Genomic DNA, 12,127 nt, shown 5'->3' on the forward strand with positions numbered 1-12,127 from the left:
TTATTAAAAGAGAAGATATTTTTTATTATTCATGTGTCAGGACACATCGGCGGTACAATCGTTCTTTTTGTATTTCATAAATCAATACTGTATGTACAAAGTGCAAAGACTGATATGAAACTACAATATTTAAAAAAAAAACAAAACAAAAAAAAAAACAACAACTAATATAATGAAATTTAAAAAAGACGTAAAGAACTTTGCAGGAAGTTTTAAAAACAGGCTTCAACATCCTTCCAACACACGACACTGCATCCTCATCACGAATCAGAAGGCAAAGTCAGATTTTCTGTTATCAGGTTTGTTATTGTTGCAAAAGTGTGAAAGGCTGATTTTTTTATTCATTTCTTTGCTGTCTGAATTTGATTAATCTGAAAGACGGCAGATTGTGGTTTGTGTGAGAAACGGGCATCACTCCAAGCTAAAACTGAAGAGCAGCTCAACACGCTCCCCGTGGAACCCCCTCCACAGCGCAGCTGCTTTACTCATTCTCAAACTTGCTGTACGGGTGGTCCGAGTCAACGATCAGACCTGCACAGAGGAAAGAGGAAGCGGAGACGGAATGAAAACACAGAAGCTCAAGCCGGGTCGGGGGAACATGAGATTGTACGGCTTTTTAAGAGTAGCGTTCAAGCAGGTCTGAACCAAAAACTTCCATTCTGAGAGCAGGCGGTCGCCCTCGTGATGCTGGGTTCACACCAGACGCAGAGCGGAGCGGAGCCAAACGCCCTCTTTTTCATTTTGGCGTCCATGTCAGTTCAATCTAGCTTCGCTCCACGTCTGGCGTGAGACGCCAGGAGACAACAAACACATTTAAAAAAAAAAAAAAAAATCAAGCAGTTTTCAAGGAGTATATTCAAATTCAAGCATATTCCTAACCATGAAAACATGCTGCGTTCTTCTGCTTACACTTCCTACACTGTCCGTGGATTTTTGAGGCAAAGATCATTTCATTGGAACCTCGCCTGCTTCGATCGAAATGCCACATCCCACGTTTAATGTACGCTTTCAGGTAAAAAACTTTAATTCCCAAGTCCACGCTGAGATAACCCCAATAAGTGGCATCTTCTCAGACTTGACCAAGCTCCTCCAGAGCCGATTATACAACTGTTATTCCAGGAGTTGAACCAGTTCCTTCCTAGCAGTGAAACCTGTAATTATGAATCATATTCCCTCGCTGGGATCATTCTTGACTGATAGTGACATGAAACCACTTCTCATTTTGCTGAATCACCTCCTGGCCCTCCCGCGAGGAATGCTCGGCCATCTTGAACGATGACTGTTTCTCAACCTCAACTGAGAGCCAGTGCTTTGAGCAGCAGAGTCGGGCCTTCTGGCACCAGCTTCACCTGCTTACAAGGTCCACAAGCTGAAACGCGTTATGACCTCTTCAGCCAGTGCTTTATGGAAATAACACGAGTTGGGGTTTGGTCCCACGGAGGACATAATGCAACTCCGGGGATTGTGTTTTACAGAAGAGACCAGGAGGAGTATGAAAGCAGAGCCTCGTCTACAATCCCTGTGGAAGTGAACTAATGAGAGCAGGAGGCTGGAGGAACAGACCACCATCCATCACGCTGTCATGCTGTCCATTCACAAAAACCACGTAAACTGACATCATACATGCAGGAGTCTCTGGGAAGTAATTCCCTGCACACAATCGAAATTCCTCCCACATCCATAGCAGGAAATGAATGATTCCCTCCCTGAATGTTTTCAAACGTTAATCCCACCAGTCTCTTTCCCTTAAACGGTAGCTACGGTTAGCAGCAGTTAGCGATTACTTTAGCAACAAGTAAAGCCACCTGTTCATCAAGAAACTAACCAACTTTCCATCACAAGCTGAATAACTTAAGACAGACTGAGCGGGCGTCCCTGCTGTGCCTGGAGCCGATGACCATATAAGGAAATCCGTGCCTATCTGACATCAGCTCGGCACCAAAGTAGAAAAACCCCCGAAAAACGTTGGAAACGTAGCGTTACATACCTCATTATTTGAAACTTTGGCACCTTTTAATATGAATACCCGACATTGTGACATTACATATATATGTGTGACAGAAATTAAGGAAGAGAAAACGAAGGTCTGCTGTAAAATGATTACCCAAAACATCCATCACAGTTTACAACTACGTACCGTAAAAATCGCCCAACCCAATTTGCAATCTGTATTATCAGCTGACGACTCAAGGTGTTTCTTGCCTTGTCAGACTTTGTTTGCGCCATCGTCAGAATTAATTTGATGAGTGCAATGTTGTCACAATGACGGAAACTGTGCAAATAAGACACCAAAAATGAATGGGAAAGATCCTTTAAAATGTGAGTCTATACATTTTGGCCAATACCACGCTGTTGGAGAGGGAGCACACCTAAGCTTGTAGTTTCCCGTGCATTAGGTGACTACTGATTCATCTGTTTTTGCCCGATTTTGACCGTAGTGCCGGGTTCGCCGCACGTCACGATGTATGATAAATTATGCTTAAATTGATTTAAGCAGACAGGAGTTAGTGTAACCTATACGTGACCGGAATCACTTTGCTTGAGGACAAGGCCGTTGAATAATGCATTGCCGGCACAGGGTATGACAGTCGATGACAATGTCCTGGAATATCTGAAAGCGATTCGACGCGCATCAGAGACAAAGCTGACGCGAGCAGCACGGAGAGGAGGGGTAGTCTACATCCGTGAGACTTACTGATCAACTCCTGTACAGCAGGTGTATCCGTCACAGGGAGAGATGGGTACAGAATCTGGCATGCTATCATTAAAAGAGCTTGAATGGGGGACACATGGTGATACATGGGAGACCGAGATCCATACGTACCATACTTCTTGCGGATCTCATCGTGCCTTGCCTTTCTCTCCCCCTTCCTGTAAAAAAAACAAGAATCAAAGTGAAGTCATTTCACACCTGTACTTCTGTTCATTTGGTCAGGCCTAAGGAAACAAATATTGAATTGTTGTGTTTTAAATTCTGGTCCGTTTCGCGTTCACACTGACATTTTTTTTTTTTTTTTTTACAAATGATGATACCAAGAAGTGTGAACATGAAGTCATATGGACTAACTTATTCACTTGGACACTGTTGAGGATCTCCTCCTTTTCACTTCCTTATGTATCAGGGAAAGTTGCTCACACACACACACACACACATCAAACACACACGTCCACTTGGAGGCCGTCGGAGACCCTCCAGTTTGAATGCCAGCTGAGCTCGCCCTTATTTGTCCAGACCAACCTCTGCACCACAATAACACCATATCAACCAATTTAAAAAAAAAAAAAAAACCTTTCACTCTCATATCCGTGCCGGAGAAAGCCAAACCTTTCCAGCTAACAGGTGAGTTACGCATGCGGCGCCATTGTCATCATATCACAAAACCGTGGTTTGGTCGCCGTGGTGGTACAGGCACGGCTAAGTGGAGATTGCGGTGGCTGGCACAGGAAGGGGCGCTACTATTGCGGGTGAAAGGGATGATTTTAATTGGCTGCAATAACAAGACACATCGAAAGCTATGCTTCCGCGACCACCGTGTTGGTCTTCGTGTCAGTTTTCCCACACTCAGTCCTTTGCTTTTAAAAGACATACACAAGGAAATGGAGAGAAATCATCTTTAGAACTGCTGATCTGATGATATACAAATATATACTAATTGTTGATTTTACAGTGCAAGAACCTTCTATCCTTCTATCGTGTACTGCAACAGTGACCAGGAAGACAATATTTATTACAAAACATTGTACAAAACGTCAATACGTGGGCGAAAAATGCAAAAACAAACCGGTGGGAAAACCCCCTTTGTCGATATTCTTCCATTCATAACAGCCAGCCAAGTATGAAAAGGCAAGTCTGCATTTCATTTTGGAAATTGGCTTGTTGTTGTGGAGTGTTAAGTCATATTTCAGCTGGCAGTGAAACACAAACAACAAAGCAACGGGCCTGCCGGCAGCCCCTCACTCAGCCTTTCTGAGGAGTAACAAAAGCCTGTGAGGAGGTTTTTTCGCTGTGGACCTCCGGGGATGTCACTTGGCTTAATCCCTGCACAAAGAGCTGGTGTAAACCAGTCAGTGTTTTATTGCCAGGTAGTGATCTGTGAGCAGTCGGGGTGGCTGAGCTCGCCCCCCCCACCACCCCCCGCCCTGCTGCCGGCTTGTGCGCAACTAATTGTTGACTGACATGTTCACACTCCCTCTACATAAATATGGCTGCGTTCAAAAAAATTGGGAAGTGAAGAAAGAGGGAAAAGAAAAGGGAAGCCAAAGACGGAATCTTTTACAGCGCTCGTCTGTGGAAATGCTGAGCTAGATCGGAAAGCAACGAAGAGCTTCCACAACACGTCCATTTATGTGAATAAATCCAAAATTCTTTCACTTTTGTTTCACGGTTGTAGTGGTCAATGTGGCACTCCTTCCTAGCGGACAAGTCTGTCATACCCTCCATCTGCACACGTATAAAAAGACACATCCGCTTGTCCAAATGACACCCAGGTACGTTCCGCTTATGTGCAGCCCAGAGAAGCTTAATACTGAGCCTGAGAAGGCCTGACAGCAGAGTCAAAGAGCTGCATTATTTGGGTTTCAATAGGAGTTTTAGTGGCGTAAAACACAGTACCAAAAGGCTTTCTTACCTTGACAAAAGCAAACTTCTAACAAAAATACCAAATCAAAATACATAATTCTGTGTTTCTTCTATGGCACTGTCAGCTCATTCAAAAAGCTCTATGGGTCAATCCCTCATGGGAGCTGTTAACGGGTCCCCCAGACTGCTCTCAGTGCTGTGGGTTGGCTCTCTAGGGGCCAGGCCGCAGTGTCTAGGGGCACTGGTCCTTCCAATGATGGGTCCGATCTTTTCTGAATGTCCTGTCCACGACATGAACTGCATCTATGCAGGTCACTGCACTAACTCTGACTTCGGAGATTTGATCATGCTCACTGCAGGAAGCCCTGACTTAGATTCTGCGGCATGTGAGGGAAAAGCTCTAGCTCAAACACACACACACACAGGCAGAACAAGAGCTCTGACGCTCGCAGCGCTGCGAGTGATGATGATAAACCACAGTTACCGAGTATCTTTCTGCACGACTGCCCTGCTTACCCACACATCACCCCAGCCATCCTCGGAGGACGAATGCACTGGGAGCACCGGCACTAAACAGAAAGATGAGGCTGAAACATTCACGGAGCGCAGGAAGAGGAAGGCTTCCAGGTCTATTGGCTGCTACAACGCACACTGCTGTATGATTCAGTGACTAACACACTGTTTCTTTGACAGTGGATGGTACTCCTCAGGATGTAGCTCACTCTATTTATGACCACATTACCAGAGAGCAGCTGCTCAGCCTCGACAATCCAATTGGTGTTTTGGGATGCGAGTCGAGGAACACTGAGCTCCTCCTCTGGGACATGGACTTCCTTGGGCCGGCACACACACACACACATGCACACCAGTTGCTTGAATCCCAAACATACAACGGGCGCCTTTGTTGGGGACTATGAAGTATTCCGTTGTGGGAAATCCCATTTAGCTCCTGCTGGGATATCAAGAAGCAAAACCATCCAACGTATTGAAAGAACAGGATTAGATCTTTTGGTTACAGATGATACAGCTGGTTTGATAGTATTCATTATATTATTCTTGTATCATATGACCAAATGTGTATTGGCATGTTATTAGCATTAATATTCGTATTTATTGCTATTCACTCAACCAAGGAGTTTATATATTTGGTCCTGTTTTTCTGTCCGTCAGATAGTTAGAAGGATATATGAAAAAACATGATGTCAAGAAAAATGTTACTCAGATTTCTTGGCTCAGCACGCATCTATCCATTAGAAGTTATGCACTGCATTTTGCATTCATATCCAATTTTTTTTCCCCCCAACAAAGACTTTCCATCATTTAAACAAACGAATTTCATTAATTCTCTCCCATATTTGGATGACATATTTTTTTTTTTGGTATAATATACCCTCCCCTATAACTGCTTGTTACATTTGCATAATTCTGCAACCCTTCGTGCAATTGCGACCATATTTAGATGAACTGTGCACCAAACAAGCCTGCAAAAACTTGGAATGGATGGACTTTTACATATAGAATCGGCCTTTTCTCCCTGCTGCGGTTGGGAAGAAAGTACCGGATACACCAAACCAGCACTGAGAGCGTCAGGAAGAGCTTCTACCCTCAGGCCACTAGGATCCTAAATGAAGTCACTGCCTAAGACTAATGTAATGAATAAAAGTATTTTTACTTTGCATGTGATTATGCTAACATTTACTATATCTTGCTAATCCTGCTAATATTGTGAAAATGAATATCTCCCAGCCCTGCTACGTTTACATCTTGTGGTTTTCACTTGAACCAGAGGGGAGCGTGCACACACAAGACCTCTCCGTAGAACAACACTGGCTCCACTTCAATTATATGCAGAGAAACACGCCACTATGTGAAGCCTTTATTGAAATAAAAATAGTTATAATTTGTTAGACAGCTTCAACCCGTTTTTACTTAAGCCTGGGGTGGAGTTCTTACCGTTCTTCAGAGCGCTGCTTGATCTCCTCTCTCCTCCTCGCTAATCTCTCCTCGTCTCTGTCAGGACTTACAATGAAAAGGAGGCATAGACAGAATTAGAGAACCAGAGAACAACAAACACTCTCATCTGGGTGTGACAAATTACGCACATCTACACATTGCCACATTTGCTTGAGGGATACTCTTTTCGCAAAGCATCACAACTCGGAAGTTACAGAGGTTCAAATTCTCGGGAGCCTGATTTATATTTGATCCACGAATCGTCTCCGCAGCTGGAGAAACAAAAGGATGTGCAGAGGTAAAGTGAGAGCTTTTATTACACAAACAACGTGTGTCTGAGAAAATAAAATTGCCTGTAGGTAAATGTAACTACAGGGTTTATCTACGTAAAACGGACGCTTAGTGTGCGCGTGTGTTTCAGGCATGCTCTTCATCCCATTTTTTTTCCCCCGTCAGATGATAGACATGAACGAGACTCCTACACCCACAGGGCTGTCAGTGTGCGACAGACCAGCCTGCAGTTGATTGACTGACATGACGTTTTCATTTCACTCCAGCACAATGAAAGCGCCACACACGCGCGCGCGCGCGCGCGCGCGCGCGCGCGCGCACACACACACACACACACACACACACACACACACACACACACACACACACAGTTGTCTTGTAAAGGAAGCTAAAATGAGTAGCTGTGTTCACTGCACCAAACAGTTTGGCACTAATGGCCATTAACACCTCACAGACATGGCTGACCCAATGAATCCAGGCTCTTCATTATCACTGAGGTATTTTTCTTTAGATTGAAAAAAAAAAAAAACCAACAACAAAAATAAACAAGCCAGAGCATGTTTCCCCCCTGTACCAGAATGATAATGGGATGAGCCAGACCTTTCATCCAAAGTGTGGAGGGAGGTCTGGCTATGTGAGACTAGGCTCACGTAGTATTGGTACGGTTTCCAATTCAGAACTGGTCGATATGGTACGATTCTTCACCTTTACACCAAGTTACCAATTCATTAGGTATTAATGGAATCCATCACAACAACACTACAATAAATCCTATCTTTATGAGACTCATCGTGATCACTTTTTCCTGACACTGAGTCAAAGAGTTGTTGACTCAACTGGACAGCCATTGTCAGGGCTGTAGTCAGGGATGGTGTCGCACTGGACTGCATTAGTACCTCTCATGAAGAGAGTCACGATTTCTGGTCTCCGTCTAGCTGGCATAATCTACAGGTATGCCCAACTCTAAGTGCTTTCTGGCAACTGACACGTCTTTCTAATACTTACATGCTACAGTTGCAGTAAAAAGCCACCGACTTGTCATGTAACCTTACCCTGATTGACGCTTCTTGCAGCAACAGCAGCAGCAGCAGCACACGATAATACTGATGAGGATGGTGCCACCCAGGACAGCAAAGGCAATAATCAGGGCTTCGAAGTTCACTGAATCACAACAGAAGACAGAAGAAATCATATTCCTGCAAAGAATATCAATATGAATTATTTGAGGCCGCATAATAAATGAGTCCCTGAAATGACAAAATGAGCTGAGAAAAAAAAAATCAGCTTCTTTGGCAATGGTGCCACCTGCTGGCGTCTCAGCAACACTACAAGTCACCACATTGTAACGATGAAACTCACAACACTACACTTCCGTTTCCAGTGAAAACATAACAAAAGACATCAAGCGGAGACTGTGGGTCAAGGCCACAAGCCACTCGAGCGGCAGCGTAATGTTTTTCAGTGTTGGACATTGAAGCAATAACATCACTTTGCCAAATCACCAGGTCATAAAACGCCTGTTATCACAGTGAGACAAAGAATGTTAATCCCAGATTCTGTGAGGCTTTGTGGGTCAGCTTTTTGTCCAAAAATCAACGACTACATTTTTGATATTTTATGGAAAGCACAAAAACAACACAGCTTTTAAAAACTAAAAAGGTTGTAATCTGTGTGTTTAATTCTTACATTCTTTTTAAATACATATCTTCCGTATAGTGTACGAGCTATGAAGCCAGTGAGGGGTTTGTGGTCAGCTCTTCCCTTGTGTCGGTTACTGTTGTTTTTATAGTCTGCTGTCCATCATCTTTCTTTACGTTTTTGACTAGAAGAGGGTTTCTTTTAAAATGAACTTGTGTTTTTTCTCCACCAATAACTGTATCACACTGTGAGTATAGACAAATCATTAAAATAACAGAAGAAACGAGTCAGCCAGGAACAACTCCTGACACTCTCTGTCCTTTTAACTATTTTCTGAAAACCCCCAGCAGCAACCTGTGAGCCTTACTGGGGACACGTAAAGAGAAGTGAAATTCAAAAAAGTAAGAAAACTAAACAGCAAATGAGAGAGGGGAATTGATCCGACCTCTGAAACAGGAAATAATTTGATTTCAGATAGAGAATCTGGTTATCGTACTGCAACTGCTCCAGTGTGCGTCTCTGTATAGACCAGTGTATAAGGAATACTGGCTACATGTAGAGGTATAACGTGTGTCTGTCAATATTTTCGTCAGTGTAAAATATTAACTATCGGGTACCATTTGTTTAATCGGTCTACCTCTGTGGCTGGCTGTGTTCTGGGAAAAGTTCAAAATGTGGTTAGGAATATAACAAAAACCAAGGAAACGAGTTTGTCATTCAGCAACACTGCCGTTATATTGGTCCATGCACCAGGTAGTTGAAGCCACAAACAGTGATTAACCACTAAATTAACAACCGTTAATGATGCAGAAATGTTATGAATCGGGCCAGAACCATTCACATAGACCATGACATTTAGACGGATCATTTGGTGCATATTTTGATGGATCATTTTGTCTCATAAAAGGCCACTTTTGCCAGCATGTCTTGCAAGAAAATGTTTCATTTACTTACTTATTTACAGTTATTTCCCCTACATATACACAGCATCTGGTTCGTGTTCTAATTGTTTGACTAGTGCTGCTCTTCTGTATTCATTTGTGTGAGCTTTGAGCCTTTGATCAAATGTACGACACATGTTTGAGCTTTTTTCGTTACTTTGGTTAAAGTGACCTCACCTGAAGAAAAATCAACTACACAAGAGAGGAAGCAGGTAGAGGGGTGCAGGACTGTGGGGGTGTGGGAGCATAAAAGGTGCAGCCTCCCCTCCGTCACACTGAAGCGACAGGAAGTGAGAGGAACAGAAAGCTCTCACACACTCACATAACCAAGTATCTTTGCGAATTGTTCCCCTCAGCTAAAACACGGCGTTTGCCCAGGAGAACCTCCCACCGCTGCACATACCCTGCAGCTATTTGCCTCCTACACTCTAACTTACCTGTCGTATTCTATAGAGCTAGATCATTTTAGGACTTCCACCTGTACATGGGCATGTGGCCACACAATTACTTAGTTGGTAGCTGCATGTTTTTTTATTTGTGTATGTTTTTGCAGGTTAAAATGGCAATGGAGTATTACACCTTCAGAGTACTGAATCATTACATCAGCTTCGTCATATCAGTACCCCCACATGCACTGTCTGCATTTCCCTGACAACCCTTGACTACTTAAAAACAAGTCACCACTTGACCATTTTGTCCTTCCCAAATGTAATCCAATAAAACCTTTTTTTCCCCCCCATGTTTACTCTGCAGTGAGGAACACATCTTTACAACACCAGCCGGATTAATGATTGCAGTCTCGTGAAGCGACAAATGACAGAGAAAAGCAGACGCAGTCGGCCATCTTTCGCGTGGTAATAAGACTGAGTAACTCACGCCAACACACTCCCCAGCGGGCCTGGGACAACTGGCACACCGATGCTGGAGGCAGCAACCAGCTCACTGGGTATTTTGTGCAGTTGTTGGTGGTGAAGCACCACAGACACTGTCGAGACAAAACACAAACATCAAACCCCCCAACCCCGGCATGCAATTTTTAGTCGATTTAAAAAAATTAAAAATAAAAGAGTAAATTAATTTGCAACTTCTTAGATGATTTACGCTATTTTATGACATTTGACAGACCAAACTATTAACCCATAACGAAAACAATCTCAAATCGCAGCCATATTTGGAGGTTTCTGGTAAACTAACGTTAGATGTATTAACAAGAATTTTCCATTCAATGAAAAGTCAACTTAACTTAGCAAGTAAACCAGTACTAAACATTGACATTAGTTGAAGTAATTGCCTCTTGGGGTCACTGCTTTACTGAACCTCAGAGCCAGGTCGATTAGAGTACGCTGGGTATTTAATTGGCCTCGTTGTGGGAGGATACGTAGGCAAACGTGTGGACAATAATATGATGATTTATGACAGCAGTATGAGTTTTGTTCGGGCAAAGGTCTGCTTTTTATCTTTCAATAATTGCACCCACCGTTTACTGTTGGCAAACCTTACCTGGGCATGTGGGACACAAGTGTCACAGCTCTTGTGAGCACTGCAGGCTGAGAAGGGGAGATAAAGGTAAAACAAACGTAACTACTCGGAAGCAGCGGGAAGCCATGACACCAGTGCTAGCAGGTCAAGACCAGGCAGCCAGCTGTGGTCGCAGTCGTATTTAACCGTGACGTATTTAAAAATTGAACACTATTTCACACACGTACTGACCTACTTCTAAACAGGCATGAAAGTATCTCGTTACCAGGCGAATTGTTACCTTCGTCGACTGCGAACACGACCGTGCTAACCTACTTTTCAGACTAAAATTCAAACTTACGAGTTGGTGGCGGTGGTGTTGTTTGGCATCCCGCCGGGCTAACAAAGCTAACAAACAGCACGACGGCGCAGACAAACACCGTGGCCAGTGTTTGTCTGTCGCTTGTAAAAGACGACATCGTTAAAAAGCATACAACAGCTGCGTCTAAAAAAAAAAAAAAAATGACAGAAGAACTGAGAGATTCGAGACTAGATGTTTGCCTTTCTTGCACTCCGCGACTCCAGAGGAACACTGCTGTTTCTGTTTTGGCTTGGCTCTGCTGCTGCTGCTGTCATTTCCTGGGTGTCCAGGGTTAGCGCGTTTGCTATAATCGGGACAGCCCGGGCGGGAGGAGTTTATGCCTTCAACAAACGACCGCCCGCTCAGTATTTCAGGGTATTGAAACGCAGCTAAATGTACACGTGTTTTAGTATTACTTTTTAGTTTGCTCATATGGCATCTTGACATTTCTAACAAATTGTTAAGTCCATAACAAGATGCCCAAAACATTTCTTTACAGAGTAGAGTAGTTAATAAAAAAAAAAAAAAAATATATATATATATATATATATATATATATATATATATATATATATATATATATATAAACTTCCATCACAATGTCATGATTAAATGAGATGTTTTCTGATATATTTATTTATTCAAATAAATGAATCACGTTTTCATTGGAAGTGGTTGTGAGACCTCAATGTGATTACAGTATGTTTAGTGGACGCACTGTACTTCCGCCCTGCACAGCCTCTCCTCCTCAATCTAAACTGCACTACACCAAGGCGCAAACCAATGGGAAAGGCTTTTGTTTGGAAAGTGCCTTCCTTTTCGAGACAAAAACCTGGTCCACTGTCTACATCTCCTGTGTTCGGTCAATATACATGTGCAACACGCTGGGCATCGACTATGCAGGCA

General features: G+C 43.2%; 1 protein-coding gene across 1 annotated transcript; it reads right to left on the reverse strand.

Moving 5' to 3' along the window:
- Positions 1-11,420, reverse strand: LOC139290359 (pituitary tumor-transforming gene 1 protein-interacting protein). Its single transcript, XM_070912117.1, has 7 exons — positions 11,222-11,420; positions 10,903-10,949; positions 10,279-10,387; positions 7,876-7,984; positions 6,533-6,598; positions 2,825-2,871; positions 1-531 (listed from the first exon to the last, which is right to left on the reverse strand). Exons 1-7 carry the CDS (start codon positions 11,337-11,339, stop codon positions 482-484), a joined length of 546 nt encoding a protein of 181 aa, XP_070768218.1. The 5' UTR covers positions 11,340-11,420; the 3' UTR covers positions 1-481.
- Between the last annotated feature and the right edge of the window lie 707 nt (positions 11,421-12,127).

Source organism: Enoplosus armatus, chromosome 9 (genome assembly GCF_043641665.1).
Source record: "Enoplosus armatus isolate fEnoArm2 chromosome 9, fEnoArm2.hap1, whole genome shotgun sequence".
Lineage (NCBI taxonomy): Eukaryota > Metazoa > Chordata > Actinopteri > Centrarchiformes > Enoplosidae > Enoplosus > Enoplosus armatus.